General features: G+C 59.8%; 1 protein-coding gene across 4 annotated transcripts in view; it reads right to left on the reverse strand.

Annotated features, from left to right (window-relative positions):
* Nucleotides 1-2,546: 2,546 nt before the first annotated feature.
* Nucleotides 2,547-19,005, reverse strand: part of KIRREL3 (kirre like nephrin family adhesion molecule 3) — a 576,600-nt gene continuing 560,141 nt past the window's right edge. For 3 of the 4 annotated variants that reach the window (XM_051818702.3, XM_051818695.3, XM_051818705.3), the window contains 8 exons: nucleotides 18,523-18,649; nucleotides 15,080-15,180; nucleotides 13,130-13,328; nucleotides 11,779-11,814; nucleotides 8,484-8,591; nucleotides 6,639-6,748; nucleotides 3,691-3,777; nucleotides 2,547-3,109 (listed from right to left, as the gene is read on the reverse strand). In XM_051818702.3, coding sequence (XP_051674662.1) covers nucleotides 2,663-3,109; nucleotides 3,691-3,777; nucleotides 6,639-6,748; nucleotides 8,484-8,591; nucleotides 11,779-11,814; nucleotides 13,130-13,328; nucleotides 15,080-15,180; nucleotides 18,523-18,649 — 1,215 coding nt within the window. In that variant the 3' untranslated portion in view covers nucleotides 2,547-2,662. The remainder of the gene's footprint in view (nucleotides 3,110-3,690; nucleotides 3,778-6,638; nucleotides 6,749-8,483; nucleotides 8,592-11,778; nucleotides 11,815-13,129; nucleotides 13,329-15,079; nucleotides 15,181-18,522; nucleotides 18,650-19,005) is intronic. The other variant, XM_051818703.3, reaches the window with a different exon arrangement.

Consider the following 19,005-nt stretch of genomic DNA (forward strand, 5'->3'; position numbering starts at 1 on the left):
GAGGTGAAATGGAATCACAAGGGAAACCCCTCACGTCATTTAATGAGACATCAACCCCAGGGGAATTCAGGGCTTCCCACTGCCTTTGATTTAAGGCCCTCCCGTTCCTGGTTTTTCTGTGCCCTGACTCCTTTGCAAGAAGTGAGCAGAGCTTTGTACACTTGGCTCCTCTGAGGCTGTGCACCCTGTGCCTGCTTTTTTCCTCCCAGCATGCTCCTCTGTCTTGCAAAGCCCATGCTTGCAACGTCGTGTCCGTTTGACAGTTCTTTGCCATATTTGTGCATTGGAGAAAACTCAGGGGGTCAGGCGCTGTCTTTGCGGCGTCTCTGGTGCTCTCTGCCCGTCTCCCACGATCGCCCACATTCCTGCCCCAGGAGTGCCCAGGACAGAGAGGGGAAGGGCTCATTCTGTTTTACAGGACAAGATTTCTTCCGCATGCTTCAGTTACTCTGTATAACCCTGAACTCTGGGAAGAAACAGGTACTTCCATCCTGTTAGCTCTGTGTGTATGTGTGTCGGACCAAGGCAGGGTGCAGTGAGTATCAGGAGGTAGACCGTCCACCCACCTCTAAGGAAGACCGAGAGAAAATAATGGACAGATCTTCCCAAGTGCTCCTCTCTCTTGCTTGTTCTACCACATTAAGGCATGCTGCATACACAGGGTCTTAGGTCTGTGCTCTCGATTGGCAAAGGGAAAACTTAACATGAAAAGAGGGACAGAGAGGGCAGAGGCCGGCATCCCGGCACGATACCAGGCCAAAACAGTCCCAGGAGCGGAACCTGGGGCTGGGGTGTAGTTTCTTGATCAGTTTCTACTCCCTCCCCCTGGACCAGTGGAAGATATCCCTGGAGCCCAGAGAATTCAAAGCACTAGGAGCCAGGATGGTAGCGGGAGAGTCGCCTGTGTGGAAAAGCTACAGAGGCTGCGTATAGCACCTGTGATCTGGGGAGTCAATGTACGGACAGAAGAGTAGACTGCCCAGGTGGGGTGCCCACCAGGGCTAAGGACTGCAGACGGGGATGGAGAGGAAGGGTCCAGAGCTGAACAGCGCCTCCCACCCTCAGAGTTCCACTTGAACTTGCCCCTCTTGATCCAGCCCGTCTGCCATGACTACATCAAGCTTCCCGCCACACAGGGCCGTTCCTCGGTGATTTGAGTCTCACTGGACTGTTACGGTGCTTGGCAGCCTAGACTCATCGAGAGGACCTCCCCCCCAGAACCCCTAGAAGGAGCTCCCCCACCCCCACCCCCACTGAGGGAAGGCTTAGTGTGACCTGGCTACTGTCCAGCATGGCCACTTTGCCTGGGAGCTGTGTCTAGCGTGAGTCGGGTGGGTGGCAAGTCCTGACCGTGTGTGTCCCCGTGGGTCAGGCCCATTGCCAAGGAGAGGAGTTTCCCCTTAGGTGCTGTGAGCAGCACAGCCAGCCCTGCCAACTGCTGTCATCTTCAGGAGAATAAGACCGCAGGAGGGCAGGCAGCCCTGGGGCCCCGTCCCGCCCCCCCCCCCCCCCCGGGGGTCCCTGACCTCTTCCTGTGCAGGCGTAAAAGAACAGCACGGAGGAGTTGGAGTATCGGCCCTCGGGTTTATTCTCGCGTGGTGACTTGGAGAAATGAGGTGCAGATACGCTGGCTCTCTTGCCAGGCAATCTTACAGAGAACTTGGCCATCGTCCCTTGCGTTGGTCGTCGGGGAACGCAAGTCTCATCTTAAACCTCCAGCCCCTCGACCCGGCACCTCCCAGAATACATCCTCTCTCCAAGGAGCCGCCAAAGCGCCCTGGCCAGAGAGGCGCTCACACTCCTTAGGTTAACTCCGGTTGTGCTGCGGGGGAGGGGCGGTACACAGGCAGCAGGGGGCAGTGACCTGGGAGGCGGTGGAGCTGTCTGGGCAAGCACGCACACTCTCCCTCCCTCCCCCTCTGCTCCCCAGAGGACACCAGGCTCTCATGGGGCCAGTCCTACCCCAGCCAGGCTTCAGAGGCATCAAGTCCAACGACACAACTGCAAGAGTATGGACACAAAACACCAAACAAATTGGGGGTGGGCTCCGGCTAGCGAGGTGCCAGGGATGCTCCTCTGGCCAGGGCCATTTGGGGCTTCTCAGCCTCCAAGGTATGGGCAAGAGCAGGTGGGGTGAGCTGGGGGTCTCTGGGGGCGCTCGGTGCTGGGAGGAACTCCCCCCCACCCCCCCACCCCCGTCTCTTCTCCCCAGGTTGTCTAGGAGCACAGGCACGGGGCAGAGCTTAGGGCAGCAAGGGATGGAGCTCCGGGGAGAGGGGAGAGTGGACGGCAGTTTCATGAAAGCAAAGTTCTAGCTGCCTCTAGTGCCTGTGGGAGAGCAGGCGGAAGAGGGGCCTTCCAGGAAAGGGCCGGGTCGAGTGTGTCCAGCGAGCGAGCGAAGAGCACTCAGGGCCTCCTCCGTCAGGTTCCCCGCCCCTCCGCCTGCCTCTGGCGCGCTGCAGCCGGGGACCCGGATTTGTGCTTGATCAGAGCTTTGGAGGACGGTGGTGGCAGAGGCGCGGAGGCGACCAGTTCTGGGGTCCCGCGGCAAAGCGACCCCTGGTCCCTGGAGACCCAGAGCGCGCCCCGCCCCCAGCCCCGGCTCCCGGGCCCCCCGGGCCCCCGGCCGCCTCCCCGCTCCCTGCGCCGCCGCGTGTCATCCTCAGACGTGAGTCTGCATCCGCCGCTGCAGGGGTCGACTGGGGTCGGAGTTCTGGGAAGAGGACTGGGAGTGGTGGGAAGAGGAGGCGGAGGCCTTGCTGGCCTTGTCGAACTGCACGTAGCCGTCCTGTTTGCCGCTGCTGCTGACGCTGCTGTCGCACTGCGTGTCCAGGAAGGAGCTGCTGTCGCTGAGGGAGCCCCTCTGGAACTCCCGCTCGCACAGCTCGATGGACGAGCTGCCCATGCCCAGCACGAACCTCTGCCCGTAGTCGTAGAGGCGGCCCTGGCCGCTCAGGGTGCTGTAGATGTTGGTGAACGACATGCCGGTGGGCACGCGCTGCTTGCCTCCTGCAGGGCGCAGGTCTGGCTGACAGCTGGACAGGGAGATGGTCGGCGTCGAGTGGTGCTCTTTGAAAGTGTTCACGCTGTAGTAGCCATTGGTGGGGTCCTGGGGGAGAGCCAGACAGGCGTCACCGGGTGCAGCCAGCACTGGCCTGGCTGTAGCTGAGTTTGGAGTTACTGAGGGCGGGGTGATCAGGAAAGGGGCAGCTGAGGAGGAATGAGAGGGCCACAAAGACAGGGAACAGGAGGCGGGGAGGGGGAGGGTTAGCGGTGGGGACACCAGGAGGGGAGGGCTGGCAGGTGCACGGTAGGGGGGGGGCGCTGGGGGCAGGTGGAATTGGGCTATGGGAGGCGGTAAGCAGAGGCCCCTGACTGGGCTTGTGTTAGGATATGGCAAGATCATTTGAAATTATTTTTTTATTGTTCTGAACATGAATAATTAATTTTAATTGATTTAATGTTAGGAGGCTATGGAAGAGCATTATTGTGGGAACGCGGCCTTAACTCGCTCAGCCTCCTCTGGGTTGGACAGGCAGTGGCCCAGCTCAGGGAGGGGGCATGAACTTGTCCTGCATTGGCCACAGGCCCTTCTTCCCAGTGGCTGTCATTCTGTCTCCGGAAGTGGGGCTGGGTCACGGGAGCTGTGTCCGGCCAGCGGCTGTGTCCTGCCACCTGGGCGGCTCTCACCTTCAGGTTCTGAAACTCCTTCTCTTCTTCTTTGAGGACCTCCAACTGCTTCAGCACCGAGTCTTGTTGGAATTCACCGCGGTCCATCTACAACCCACAGTGCTACTCAGTGGGGGGAGGAGGTGGCCTTGGCCTCTTCTGCCCCCAAGGAGCAGATGGGGACATGCACTCACACCCCTCCCACCTCTGGGCCACTGACAGCAGGCAAAGCGTCCCCGTGAACTTCACACCGAATCCTTGCTTCTGGTCCCCACTGCCCCAGAGACAGAGAGGTCCAGGAGAGGCGGCGGGGGTGGGCGTGTGTGTGGCTTGGGCTGGGGCAGGTCTCTAAGGCCATACTTCCTGCATTCGGGTCAGGACATCACCTCCAGAGATCTCACTCATCTGGTTTCACTCCAGCCACTGAGCACGTTTTGTAAAATTCTGGCCAGGGTTACATAGATTAAGACATGATAAGGTGCAGCCAGCTCTGTGCAGCAGCGAGATGGACCCAGAGATAAAAAGCCGTAAAATGCCAACCTCTGGGCACGGGTCGGGCTCCTCCCAGCCACCAGTCACCCAGTGCTGGGGCTCAGTGAAGGCCTCAACAAGGAACTGCTAGGAATAATGACGTGAGGTGCTGCCCGTATGGGCCACACCTGTCACTCCCAGCGGTGACTTGGACCCACCGGGAAGCCTGGAGTTATTTTCCTTAATAGATACCAAAGAGCGCTAGGGTGAGGATCGCTTCCTCCTTCTCTTTAGGTGCCCGCCGCACCTGGTCTGGTGCCTGGCAGAGAGCGAGGTGGATCAGAGAGCTTTTGGAATGGAACCTCTTCCTTCTGTGACCTGCCAGGGCCTAGCCCAGTGCCCGGTACAGTCAGGCTGTTCCAGATGTTATGCTTGTGGGGAATGAATGAAGGAGTTGGCTTAGTGCTAACCACTGACAGTAACAGTGAGCTGTAAGACAAGAAACCAAGGCACACAGAGGGTATGTGAGTTAATCTGCATAACCACAGCGGTGCTTAGCCTGTAACCCGTGAGTCACTTCTGCTAACTGCGTGGTCTGCGCCAGGTCCCTGTCTCTGGACTGAGAAGCACCTCCACCCTGTGACTCCCTTTCCTGGTCTCTTTGGAGCCCCACAGTAGCAGCCAGAGGGTCACCCCACACCTCCCATTACCGCCTCACTAATGAGACAGCTGGTTTTCATTTTGCAATACCTGCTCTGGCTCTGTCTGGCTGGAGTTCTTCTCTCTCCCCAGATTGCATTTCTAAGCCAGCCTCTCCTTGAGGATGGGGCTATGTCGGGTCAGGGGGCACGAAGATGTTGCAAGGGGAGGCTGGCCACAGAGCTCTCAGCCAGTGAGGGAGCTCTGCCCCTGCTCTCACCCCACTCCTCAGCACCCCTCTGTCTCCTGATGCTTGGGCACAGCCTGGGTGATCAGGATGTCCCAAGGGGAAGGAAGGACAGATGTGATAAAGCTTAAGTACAGACACGTTTTCCTTCCTGGGGCTGGGCTGTGGTTTCCTCCCTCTACTGATCAGGATCCATGTTAGCCCTGGGGGCACGAGGCAGCAGGAGCGCTGGAATTGGGGGGGCGGTCTGACAGGCACGGAGAGCACTGTTGTCTAGGAGAGGCCTGTGCAAAGTGCTTATGGGGAGCCCCAAGTGCCCGGAAAGTTGTGGGGTGGCTGACATCCGAACCGATTCTTACAGGAGAATGTGAAATTCAACAGACAACATCAACAGGCGGCGGGAAGGGCCCGTGCACAGGCCTTTGAGGGCCGAAAAAAATTGCGAGCTCCCTGGCACGTCTGGGAGGCCAGATGGCTCTGGCTGGGAGGCGGCACTGCCTGGCAGCGAAGGGCCTTGATGGCACGCCGGGCCCTGGGGCGTTCCGCAGAAGCGGTGGGGGGGAGCGCTGATGGTGACAGGACCGGCTCTGTACTGTAGAAGGGCTCTCCCTGCAGGGCTCTGGAGGGTGGACTGAGAAAGGTGGCAATGGTCTAGCATGATGAGGCCCATAGGAGGCAGCTGTTGTCCAGGGGAGTTAGGAAGTGACAGTGGAGGAGAACCGGGGACCCCCTCTCCCCCCAGAATTGAGACAGTTTTTGAAGTGGAATTGACAGGCCTTTAAAATTAATTGGATAGAGAGAGCATAGTGGGGGGGGGGGCAGTTCGGTTCCGTCCACATCTGCGAGTGCCCCCCAGGGCCCGTGTTGGTGCGCTGCTTGCCATCTAGTGGGGGATTTTAGAGCAGCAAGAGTGGCTGACATTTTTTTGAGCATTTATTCTGTTCTGCAGGCTCCAAGCTCTTCAGGGTTTTACCCATTTCCCCCTTGCTGTGACCCTGTATGCTATCACTTTCATGCCCATTTCACAGATGAAGGCACTGAGGCTCAGAGAAGCGCACGCTCTTCACTCCTTGCTCTGTAGCCCCTACTCCAGCGTATATCCCAACCACGTATGGCAGGCACCCAAAGCTCCTGGCATAGATGTCTAGGTTTCTGCTGGGACAGCTGAGTGAGTTAAGCCCATGAAGGGTCACGAGGAAGAGTGGGTGTCTTTGTTTCGGGTGAGCTATCTGGGGCCCCGCTGGGGAGCCTACTGCCACCTGCAGACTTTGGTGAGACAGAGCCATGTGCTGGATTGCTATCGTCCCTGTGGCTGTGTGTACATTGGGCCCTCTGTTGTGTGACAACACAGTATGGCGATGTGTGCATAAGTCTTCTCTCCCTACTGGGGAGTCAGGTTCCCTGAAACCTGGGATTGCAACTCCGGTGCCTCTGGGTCTCCCAGAACACCCAGGCCAGAGGAGCAGGCACACGGTGGCTGGGCATGCGTGCTTGGCCTATGGTAGCGGGTACATGGTGACAGGTGCTCCACTAACATCGGGAAGCCTTTAGGCCCAAGTCCGTCCAGGAGCAGGGGCCCGGGGCAGGGTGGGAACGGGGACAGCACTCTCACCATGAGCTGCTTGATGGTGGGGTGCTCTTCAGCCTCCCGGCCAGAGGCAGGCTCCTTGTGGACAATCTCCACTCGGATGTCATTTTTGGCTGACACGACACCTTTGAGATCTGGACAAAAGGCAGGAATGTGGAGATGACCAGTTCAGTGGTCACCTTCAGGCACTTGGGCCTGAGATGTCCAGCTGCCCAGCAGCCCCCCGGCCCCTCTCACCCCATCACTCCCAGAGTGGACCTGCCAGCCCCTGAGCTCAGCATATGCCACCCTGCCCCAACCAGTCAGTCACCCTCCTGGGTATGCTGGGGCTGACGGGCTTCAGACAAGGCCAACCACGTGGGCTGCCTGGCTCCTCATTGCCCGTGGCTCAGCCACTCATCCATGGCTGGAGAGGCTGTCCTCATCCGTTTGTCCACTGTAGTGACTTAGATCCTTCTCATCTTACAGAATTCTCACTTCCTTCTAGAAGTCTCTTCTGACCTACTCTCTCAGGCTCTGGGCTCTCCATCGATGGAACCACAAATGTCACTGTTTGAAAGGACCTCACGGTCCCCACGGCCAACCTCCCACCCAGAGCAGAAGCCCACACGTTGGGGTCCAGTGGCTTTGTCTGTGCGCAGATGACAGAAGCTTTCCTGCAGCCCGTTTCCTGTGGGAGGGCGTGTTGGAAGAGTGTTGCTAAAATATGCATCTCACTTGGCTAATCCTCTGCCTGCAGTGCCGGCATCCCGGGTTCCAGTTCCGGGTTGGGCGCCGGTTCTAGTCCCAGTTGCTCCTCTTCCAGTCCAGCTCTCTGCTGCAGCCTGGGAAGGCAGTGGAGGATGGCCCAAGTGCTTGGGCCCTGCACCCCATGGGAGACCAGGAGGAAGCACCTCGCTCCTGGCTTTGGATCGGCGCAGTGCGCCGGCCGGCCGTAGCAGCCATTTGGGGGATGAACCAATGGAAAGGAAGACCTTTCTCTCTGTCTCTCTCTCTCTCACTGTCTAACTCTGCCTGTAAAAAAGAAAAAAAAATGCATTTCCCAGTAATTTCCACCGATCGGGGGGGGGGGGCTGTGAGGGAGGGGGCCTGGAGACCACATCTTGCAGGCAGGCTCTGGAGCCAGGGTTGCCTAGTATATGCCAGGGAACACACATGACCCCTGAGGGCTGCAGGACAAAAGAAGCAGACTTGTACCACTGATTCCTCGTGTGCACGGAGCTCACAGAACGTCACAAACCCAGAAGAGTGGCCGCTTGCTGAGGGTCACATGGCAGGAGAGGTGGGACTGGGAGACCAGGTCTCTCCACTGTCCCCTCCACTCTGCCACCCAACTTAGGCCTTGCACATGTGTGTCTACGGCTTGCAACATCAGAGTCCTGGCTACCCACCAGTTGTCAAGAGCGTGCAAACACTAGAGTTTTACTGTGGATGACTAAAGACCTTTAAAAATCTGTTCAAAGCGATTCCTTAAATGCCTTCCCTCCTGGGTGGGTGCCCTGCCTTTCTGGTTAGACCAGCAACTCCAGGAGAGCAAGGGTCAAGGCGAGCCTTCCCCCTCCTTGTTCTCTGCACGGTTCCCAGTCAAGAGTGTAAGTTTGGCCCCAAGCGCTGGCTGGCGGCCCTGCAGGCTGAAGGTCATCCTAGCCCAGGTCAGCATCCACTGAGTGGCCACTCGCTGTCAGACATCCCGTGGGCACCGCGGATGCCCCAGTGCCTCAGACCCATCCCTTCCCCCGGAGCGCACAGCGCTGGTCACTTCGCTCACTCCTGCTTGCTTGCTCTCCGGGGCAGCCTAAGCCTGGCCTTCTTCTCTGTCCCCCCCCCCCGCCCCCCCTCCCCCCGAGATCCCAGGTCTCCCTCTCGTACTTCTCTGGGAACGGGCACAGCAGAAGGCCACAATGGTTGCCATCAGGACGAGGAAGGCCACGCCGGCTCCCACGGCTACCCCGATGATGACGGCCATCGGCACGGACTCTGTGGGAGATACAGACACTGGTGAGGGAATGGGACAGCTCGCCCAGGTCCCTCAGGTGCAGTCCCTGCTGAGCTGGGGCCAGGCCACTTGCCACAGGGGGCCCGCCTGGGAAGATTCCTGGGTGGGGCCTGGGCAGGCACAGGCAGAGTCCAACAGGGGTCAGGTCTCCTGGGACTGCAGAGCCGGGTGGAGGACACGGGGTGGAGCAGAGGGCGTGAGGAACTGGGGGAAGAGGGCAGAGACAGAGAAGGGAGGGCCGAGGGAGAGGGATACTGGAGATGAGGAGGGAGGCGGGCACGAGTTGGCCGCCTCTGGGGTTAACCAAGCACTGTCCCATCACGCAGTGGCTGGCGAGTCGCACGTCCTGGCTTTTCTTTGAGAAATGGCTGAGGCCCCTGCCCTGCCTGTCGGGTTTGCTTCCTGCTCTTGCCTTCCCCAGGTGCATGGGGGATGCACGGGCACTCTGGCGCTGGGCGAGCTCTCAGCTCTAGGGCAGCTCCTCCTCGGGCCTGCTGGGCATCAGGGGCTGTAGCCCCCAGGCGTCCATGTCCCAGGGACTGGGGGCGCAAGAGTACAGCTCCCCCACTGCCGTCTCTTTAGGGAGAAACCCCACCAGCCCACTCCTTCTTCCAGGCTAGCCCCTTGAACATCCGGCACCCCTCCCCAAGCCAGAGGGACAAGGCCTCACTCCCTGCCGAGTTTCTGTCTCCTGCCCTGGGGAGGGTGATGGGCACCAGACAGCCCTGGCCCTTCTGTGGCTGCACAGGGGGCTTGAGCACACCCTTTGGAGCCCAGGAGTAGAACTAGAGAGTGCTGGGGCTGGGGGACGCTGAGAGCCACCGAGTCCAAATCTCCCACGTCACAGAGGGAAGGGAGTCCAGGGAACTCGAGAGACATGGCCAAGGGCACACAGCTGCAGTAGAGTCAGGGCAAACCCAGCCAGCCTCCTACTCTTCCCACCCATCTTGCTTGCCCTCTCCAGTCTTGCCCGGTGCCATCCACTGTGTCCCATGGCATCCTCCAAGGCTCGCGTGCAGCCCAGGCTGCCGATTGTTTGGGTTTCAGCTCCATCACTTCTTCTGAGCGACCTACTTTACCTCTCTTCTCTGTAACATGGGTAGTGATGGCACCTTCCCCAGAGGGCTGCAGGTGAGTGGAATGAGTGAGCTGATAAGGGCCTTGGAAGAGAACCTGGTACCCTGCGCTATTTAAATGTGTTTTGCTCTGGGTATCACATGGGATGGGGGAGCTGTGTCAGGCCAAATCCTTAAAGGAGGAAAGATCCTTTGCACGATTGAGCGCCCTCCCCTCCCCACCCCATGGCCATCAGCACAATGACCTGTGCAACATGCAGGTATCTGGTCTGGCGCTGTGGGCTAGCCTCTCAATGTTGCTTCCTTTAAAGAGAGGAAGAAACCCTCAAACCCTGGCGCCTAGAGGTGCTGCTGAGAGAAGGTGTCAGCGGCGTGGGAGGGGACACTTGCCCGAGAGAGCCGGCGGCCCCTGGTTGGCTGTGTGTGATGACACTGGGTCATCCCCCTGCCACCCCAGGACTCTCACCCGAGCTCACCTGTAACCTACCTATCGGTGGCCAAGGCCATCGAGGGGGCGACAGAGGAGGCAATACTCAAGGACTGGAGGGAGCGGCGTTGGGCTGGCCTCAGTGGCCAGCACCGAGCAGAGGGACCTGCCCTCGGCTGAGTTCCTTTGGTAAAGAGGGGATTCTGTCTCTGGGTTTCATTCCACTGGGAAAGGAACTTGCTTTGGAAGCTCATTGTTCTACGCTTTCGAGTGTTCACAGTTTGGGTTTGGTTCAGCTTCTCCTTGGGTTCCTAGAGCGTTTCCTTGGGAAAACTGGGGGCTGGTCTCAGCTGAGCTCAGGGCCAAATCACAGCCGTGGACAGTTTCTAACTGTCAGACCTCACTGGCCCATCTGAAAACCAGAGAGCTGGAGCAGCTGTATAGGTCTGGGATACTTTGCTCCCTGACACCTTGAACCCACGTTTCCAGGTGTTCATAGCCAGCAGGAGGGGCATGGTCTCAGCTGGAGACTGGCCCGCAGCAGGTGCACAGGGGAGGGTGCGGGGTAGGGGAGGAAGCTGTCTGGGCAGCTGGGCCTGGAGTAGCCTCCCTTCCCAGTTCCCAGTGTGGTTCCTCCCTGCCTGGCTTCTGCCTGAGCACAGCACCTTGGACGTTCCCTGGGGAGGACCGCAGGGAGGGCTGCCCTTGCTTAGCCTCCTCACCATCCAAGGCGGGGGCACTGGGCGCGGGGACTCTGAGCACCATCCAAGGCGGGGACTCTGAGCCACGGAGGGAAGCAGGTGTCAGGAGCTCTGGATGAGTGTGAGCAGACGCACATGAAATGCAGACGGCAGGGACATGCCACCTCTTGGCACCAGGTGGCCACCAGGGGAGTTGGGAGAACACAGCAAGGGGTTGACAACTGTTTGTGTGGCCCCGTCCTGCACTGCTGCCCTGCAGAGGGGTGGGGTAGGGGTCCCCCATGGAGCTTATTCAAGGGGATCCCAGGGGCCAGGGCTCCGCGTGGCAGGAGAATCAAGGCAGAAGACACCCAAGTCTTCAGCTTGGCCTTAGTGTGCCCCCCGAATCTGGCTGGCTCTGTCCTGATTCTTTATCTGGGTTTTTGCTTGGGGCACGGGGCCAGAGCAATTCAAACCAGGGAGTGCTGTGCCTGTTCCTGGGGAGAGAGGCACTGCCAGCAGCCCCAGTCTGGGGCAGGGGGTGAGCTGCAGGAGTGGAGCTGGGTGAGCGGGCATGCGGGGGTCAAGCAGGCAGCATCCTGGGAGCCAATGCCAAGCTGTGAAGATGCTGAGAAGCAGGGAGAGACCAGAAGTAGAGGAGGCCAGGCCAGGGCCAGGACCCAGGGCTCCTGAGAGAAAGGTGCAGGAACCAGGGCCGGGGAAGAGGGAGACCCGGGGAAGAGGGAGACCTGGGCCATGGCAGCAGACAACAGCCGGGTCTCTGGGGTCCCTAGGCCCCCGCCTGGCTGGAGCCCCTCTCCCGGCTGCTCTGACTGCACTAAACCCTCAGCACGGGCACCGTGGGAAGGCAGAGGGGCCTGCATCTGCACGGCCTCCCTACCCTCTTGGGGTCCCCTCCCCCACTAGCCAAGAAGTCCCTCCCCTCCCCCCTCCAGGGGCCAGTTCTCATCGTCTCCTTCCCTACCTGCTTCCAGCCCGGCTCCCGACTTCATTTCCGAACCTGTTTGGAAATAAAGCAAGCGTCCACAGCCAGAGCCTGGCTGGCCAGGCCGGGGCGGGGCGGGGGATCGGCCCCTGGAGGGGCTGTGGTGGGGTGGGGGTGGGCTTCCCTCCTCAGTCCCGTCTTTGGGACCACCCTGCAGATCCAGGCTCGCCCGGCTGCTGCGCTTGGAGTTGGTTCAGGCTGACTTAGAGACTCCAGCAGGGGTGGGGGTGGGGCGAGAACACCGAGGGGAGGGCACGGTGGGGGGATGAGGGGAAGACAGGAGGGTAGGCAACAGGGGGCCAGGGAGGGTCTGGGATGATGTGTGGATGATGTTATGCAAATTATGTGCAAAGCGTTATGCAAAGCAGAGCCCATTCCGGAGGAGGTGTTAGGAGATGAGTGTGATCCCTGTGGGACCCCCGCTCGGCCCACAACCTCTTGTCCAGAGGGTCAGGCCCCGCTGAGCACGAATCCTTGGTCCATCCTGGCTGAGTCCTGCCTGCCAGGGGCAAGATCTGCAGCCCCGACAGGCAGAGCTCCTTGGAGACCAGCCCCGCCCGCCCCTCCCCTCGCCGTGTTCCTCTGCGCCCCTCCCGAGTCTCTCTGCCCTGCGCAAATCATGGGCTCTCAGTAGGTGCCCAAGAACTCTGAGCCAGAGACTGGCGTTCCCGGCATCTCCCTGGACAGGAGCTGGGACAGTCGGCAGTTGGGGTCACGGCGGCCTGTGGCTTCTTTCCGGCCCCTCCCTCTCACCCACCTGCTGCTCTGCGGCTGTCTGCCCAGTGCTGCCCTCTGGCGGTGGCTCCTTGGGAGCGCAGCGCCCTGCACCAGGGAGTGAGACGGGCTAGCACCCTCCTTAGCTTTCGATTGAGCATCTTCCCAGGGACTTCTGGGTGACCAGCTGGGTCAGGATCCCACACAGCCATACTAGTGTGTCCTCGTTTTGCTTGGGCAGAACACCCGCTAAGGGCATTCACTGGGTGCCAGGCCAGGGCCCACAAGGGAGGGCAGCAGGCACAGAAGACTGTGGGGTGGCTTCTCCTGCCGTGAGCCCGGCTGCACCTGCAGCATTGCCCTGGAGCCCATCACCCCGAGCGGTGTCCCTCCCCTTCTGGATTCCTGGTGGAGCTTAGTGTCCTTTCCCTCTGCAGAGAGCCCGCTGGCTACGGCTGTGTGGCCAATAAGGCAGAGCCCTGTGCCTTGCTCTCGGGACCTGCCCTGCCCGCTAGCTGCTGGCGGGTGCTCTTGGCATGCTGCACCCCCGGGGCTGACCTGGGCCAGGAGGGGCCCTGCTGTCCCCTGTCGCCTTGGCAGCCCTTGCAGTCCTCACCTTGCTCCTTGAGCCGGATGATCTCCGTGTCGGAGCCGAAGCTGTTCCAGGCAGTGCAGTTGTAGATGGTCTGGAAGTCGGCCCGCACGATATTGCTGATGGTCAGTGTGGAGATGACCCCCTCCTCCGTGCTAACCGTTTCCACCGTGTAGCGCCCTGATGTCCCCGACTCCAGCACGTTCTCCTTCCAGGACCAGGCCTGCCGGGGGAGTGGGGGGTGGGTGGCGCAGATCAGTAGAACACCCCGCCAGAGCCGCCCACAAGGGACCATAGTGCTGCCACCACCTGCCCAGGTGCCCACGGCCAGGTTCCCGCCCGCTGCCGCGCGCCACCAGCACACACACTCACACATACAACACACGCTGCAAACATCATTGCACACACCTACACAGACAGCACCACATATGCACACATCCCACGAACATCTGTCCATGCAACACACACACCCATCCACAAGTGCAGGCTCAGATACATGCATGCACACCACATGCTACAAACACAGACATCACCTCATGGGTCCACGCGTCCACTCGCGCGCGCACACACAGATTGGGCCCGCCCCAGAAGTGGACGGAGGTAGGTCTGCCCTAGGAATTTTTTTTTTCCTGGCGGAGGCACCGCTCAACAGGTGCACCGCTCACAGGTGCACCCCTCACAGGTGCTCTCTGGCGCTACACCTGGCAGTGCCTGGTACTGCGCCTTCTTTGCACACCCCAGGACCCTGCCTGGCTTTGCTCCTGTTCGTGGGAGTGTCCTTCAAGCCGCACTTGTGATGTCTTCCTGTGCTTGGTTCACAAGGATGACAGTGTGCCTGCATTGCCCCCGGCACACTGCACTGCACACACCCCAGCCCCGCCGGGACATGCGGTGTGAAGCCGGCCGTGAAGGCTGGGGCCCAGGGCTCAGGACCGGCCGCAGTGGCCCCGCCAGTGCCCTGGAGGACACTGGCAGCATCCCTGGCCTTTCCCGGTTGTGACCCCAGTGGCACCGCCGGCCCCAAACACTGCCGGGTGTCCCCGGGGACGAAGTTGCTCCCAGTTGAGAACCATGAGTTCAGGGTTGGAGATCTATGGGAGAAGGGTGGTGTGAACTGGTTCACAGCCGTTATTGTTGTAACATACAAACACAGGAAGGCCCAGGCATTCACTGGAGGCCTGACTTCTTGCAGTGTTTCTAGGGATCTCCCAGACAGTGAATGAACAAACACCCGATATAGTGGCTAACAGCAACAACACTCTGACAAGATCCCAGCTCAGTGTGTACAGGCTCTGGGTGCTCAGCCCCCACCATCCCCGGCCTGGCTCCCCCCAGCAGGAGTGTCCAGGTACTGGGGAGAATGAAAAATAATTTTTTCCCCAGTAAGTGCTATGAAACGCTCACTTTTCTTTGTTTGCATGCTTGAATTTCTGCCAGTTTCAAATGGATTTCAGTGCAAGACCCCCTTTTACAAAATGCAGACGCACACAGCTGCACACAAACCGCAGGGATACCAGTTTGGAGGAAGGGAGGGAGCCTGGAAACTCTTGATCCACGAGGCTGGACTTCTGGGATGGCCAGGGATCTCGGGGTTAGGGTGGGGATGTGAAGCGGGGCTGCTAGCTGTAACTGGCACTGTTGAAGATGGAGCCAGAGACCGGCTTGGCCCCAGGAGAGGCAGAAATGGTTGGCCTTTCCCTCTGCTGCCCTGGCCACATGCCTGCCCCTGGCGTGCAGACTCGGGTTAGAACCATTGGTGTCTGAGCTCAGGGCCGTGAGCACAGCCTGTCCTGAGACAGGAGCTGCTGTACTGTGTCTTCACTACACCTTTCCAAGAGAGGCAAGCAGGTGTAGTCTTCCCCACAGAGGAGGAGTAGGCTCAGAGGTGTGCCTGCCTGCCCCCACCCCAGCCCTGCTGTCAGGAGCCCACGGGAGTGGGGGTGGGGCGCTGGCCCAGCCTCCCCGGGCACTCACGATGCGGTCGGGCGGCGGTGTGCTCCGGATGAAGCACTTGATCTGGCCTTTCTCGCCGTGCAGAGCATGCTGGGTCTGGGTGCTGGAGATGATGGGGGGTCCTGTTGGGAGACAGCCTCATGTCAGGGACCCGGTAAGGGTGGGCCCCTGGCTGGCGCCCTCTTTGCGGGGTTTCTGCATTCAGTCAATGTTTACGCAAAGCCTGTGTGTGCAAGGTGAAGTGCAAGGTAGGGGACTCCAAGATGAATTAGGCATTCTGCCGTAAACCTCTCAAGGAGCCCTGAGTGAATGCTTTCAAGTCCCAGGAAAAATAAATAACGGTAATAAGAGGTGGCGAGAGTTAGCACCACAAGGCGGTGCAGAGAGAGTGCTAACCGACTTCAATGGAGAGAGAATAATTCTGTGTGGGGGAGGTGGTAAGCTTGGGAACGGGGTGGGGGAGGTGTTGGGAGCAAGGCTTCGCTACCAAATCTGCGCCTTAGCCGCCCGCGGGCTCGCAAGTCATTTCTAAGACGTCCAGCAGATGGCGCTCTTGCCTAACAAACTGAGTGGCTGCTGAAGCAGGCCAATCAGGAAGAGGAATGGTGATGTTTCTCTACCCAAACTGGAATCACCCTCCCTGGGAGGAAAGCCCTTGCACAATTGCAGCCTTTATCCTGTGCCTTTGCGGGAGATCCTTTAGTAAGTCCATTTCCTTGCCCACATGCACTCACCTATGAGATAGCCCCGGTGAGACCACGGCTCCGAAACCGACCCCATTCCCATACCAACCTCATGGGCATCAGGTTCCGAGTGTGCCTATCTCGCTGGCCACACTGGGCAGCCCAGAGAGTCCACTTGGAGCGGAGACTGTCCTATAGCGTTTCCTGCCCGCTTCTGCCTGCTACCCACCCTAAGTGTTCCCTGGCAGTGAGAGGGGACAGGAGGAGCTGCTGGCGTAGCCACTTACTCTGCTAACCTCCTGGCTGGGCTGGGTGGCTGCAGGGACAGGAGGAGGGATGCAAAGCTTTTGCCCCTTTTCAGGGCCCGTGGTGATGGGTGGGATGCTCCGACAGCAGCACCCAGAGTGAGCGCAGGGGGTCTGGAGAAGAGGCAGAATCAGGTGGGAACAAAGCAGAAGGTACTTCAGACCTCAGTGCTGTTTATCAGCCACCTTCATGAACGCACTGTTGCAGCTCCTACGAGGAGCTCACAGCCCAGTGGAGGAAAAGTCCTGGGAGACACTCTGGCGACTGCTGCTGATTGAAGAGGCACGTGACAGCCAAGATAAGGGCTACTGCCGCCCGCCTGCAGAGGGCACCAACAGTGGGCTGAGGCCTGAGGGCTCGATGCTTGAGCGTGGTGCTGTGGTTGGCTGCCAGGCTGAAAAGTGACGCCACCACGCAAACTTGCCCCTCACGTCCCGTCCCGTCCCGGGACCTGGGAATTCCCCAGGGGCTCTCAGGATTCCACAAGTTATCAGCGGATGTCTGGGCGTTCACGGGCTTCTTCAAAGAAAACAAAAAGCACGACAAAGGGAAGTGCATCTTTTTGCTCAAGCCTGGTTGGAGGCAGCTCAGGTGAGAGCTATGCCCGCAGACGTCCCTAGAGGGCGCTGGCGGGTGACCAGTCTCACACCTTAGGCTATGGTGCCAGACTGCTGCCCACTTGATCTTCCAAAGTAGGGACAGACTGGTGGGGGCTGGGAGGTTACCCTCCCTGGGGCCACAGCATCCAGGCCCCTGCCTCAGGGCCAAGCCGCCCCAGTCCAGCAGCAATACAAGAGCAGTGTCCTGACTTGGTTCGATGCTGCCGGCTTCTCTCTGCTTGGCAACCTGGGGGAGCTCCTGAAGGAGAGTGGAGGCACAGGAGGGGATGGGAACCCCTTGGGGACACAGATTAGACCCTGGGGAGATGCCAGGGCTCAGGCTGTCCCTTGCCTTGGGGAGAAATGTCCCTGTTAGGCATGCGTTCCCCAGGGGGCGTTCTCAACTTAAGACACCTCTTTTAATCTCAGTTGGGAAACGCTGGAATGTCTAAAGTGACAGCCAGATGGCAGCCCTTCCTTCATCCACCCTCATGCCCAGAAATGAGGATGCTCTGGGAGTACCTTCAGGCTCAGGGGCCCTGGAGGGCAGGGACCCCATGGATGTGAGGGTGCCTGGCCCAGCTGGTGGCCACAGGGACGGGCAGGGACAGACAACTCCCCAGTGCCCTCCCCAGAGCGGGCAGCGGTGGCCTGGCGGCTGAGCCGAGTGTCAGACAGCGGCGGCTCGGCAGGAAAAGGCTGCAGCCGCGTTGCCATGGATATACGGAGGTGCGATCAGATGCTGTTATTTTTAGCCCTGCGGTGCCAATTTATTGGTGGGGTCCTGGGGACACGCAGGAAAGGCAGGAGGGCTCCAAGTCAGGGTTCTGTGCAGGGCACGTGCTCCCTGAACACTGGCTCTGGGGCCTGGGGGCTGGCACCCCTGGGGGAGTGGAGAGTAATGGAATAGGAAGGGAGGGGTGTAGGCTGGTGGGGACAGTGGAGGGGAAGGTGGGGTGCCATCACCTGCTGATGTTTCTTTAGCACAGGGGAGAACAAATGAGGCTGGCTGTGGGCGGCTTCCTCAGGGGAGCGGGGCTAACTGTGAGAACTCAGGCCAGGGAGCCCCTTGCTAGGGCCTGCTGTGGGACAGGGACCCGAAGCCCTGCAAACAGGGGTCTGGGCTCAGGGCTTAGACTGAGGCAGACTATGGCGGGGGCAGGGGCTCTCTCTCTCTCTCTTTCTCTCTCTCTCTCTCTAAGCTGTAGCTCTGTTCTCTCTGGGGATCTCTGTCCTGGTGCTGCAGTCTACTTGAGGCAGACCTGAGCTAGGTCCCAGCTTCTCCAGGAGCAGCTATGTGCCAGGGGCAATGCCTGGTACCGAGATGCCCTCACCTAGGCCTGGTGGCCTCACCCATGCCATGGCACAGGACATTGTCTCCCGGAACCGTCAGCCACTGACCACTATGCGAACTCTCTCCTGCCCGACTGACTTTATCATCTATAGCAAGATGCGTTCCCTGCCCTCAAGGGGACCTCACGTTGGGTCTCATGGGGATGGGGACAGGTGTCCCTGGTTGTGTGGCTTTGATGCCATGGGAAAGGGCCCCTTTTGGACCCCATGGCCACTGTCATGGTGGGTGGTCTCAGGGTACATAGGGATCTATGTTGGACCCCTTTCTCCTGGCCAGGATAAGGTTCCTCAGTTACCACCGTGGAGCTGAGCCCCCTTCAAAGGTGGCAAGGAATGAAGGAGGTAGGCAGAGAGCTAGCCAGGAGAGAGCCAGCCTGGCCTCGACAGGGACTCCAGGAGGTGGGTGTAACGGCTGCTGACCCAGAGCTGAGGGGGACCACGAGGCCCAGAACCAGTGACAGCTTCCTTGGGTCCCTCTCCCCTGCCTCCCACCCAGGCTACCGCTGTGGAGGGGGGGTCTTACCATTGACAGTCAGCGTCACTTCACGCTCCCCGGCTCCCACCCGGGGTACCACCGCCCGGCACACGTACTTCCCAGCATCTTCCTGGCGGACGGATTTGAGGGTCAGGGTCTTTTCATTGCTCAGGACCTAGGAGAACGGTGAGGATTAGACACCAAGAGGAGCAGAAAGCTCACTGTGTTTTGGAGCCAGAGGGCCTGGAGGCAGACCCAGGGTGGATGACTGTTGCCAGCACCGCAGTCAAGGCCAAGGGCACTTGGGGGTGTGCAGTTGGGACATTGCTTGGGATGCCTGCTTCCCATGGCACAGTGCCTGGGACCCCTCCCCTGATCCCACACAGATGACGGGCACCTGCCTCCTGCCTGGGAGACCTGCAGGGAGCTGCAGGCTTCCGGCTTCAGCCTGGCACAGCCCTGGCTGTTGTGGCCATTTGGGGATTGAACCAGCGGGTGGAAGAGCTCTGTCTGCCTGTCTCACTTTCATTC

The sequence above is a fragment of the Oryctolagus cuniculus genome, chromosome 1, assembly GCF_051225735.1.
Source record: "Oryctolagus cuniculus isolate XC-2025 breed Fujian yellow rabbit chromosome 1, ASM5122573v1, whole genome shotgun sequence".
Classification (NCBI taxonomy): domain Eukaryota; kingdom Metazoa; phylum Chordata; class Mammalia; order Lagomorpha; family Leporidae; genus Oryctolagus; species Oryctolagus cuniculus.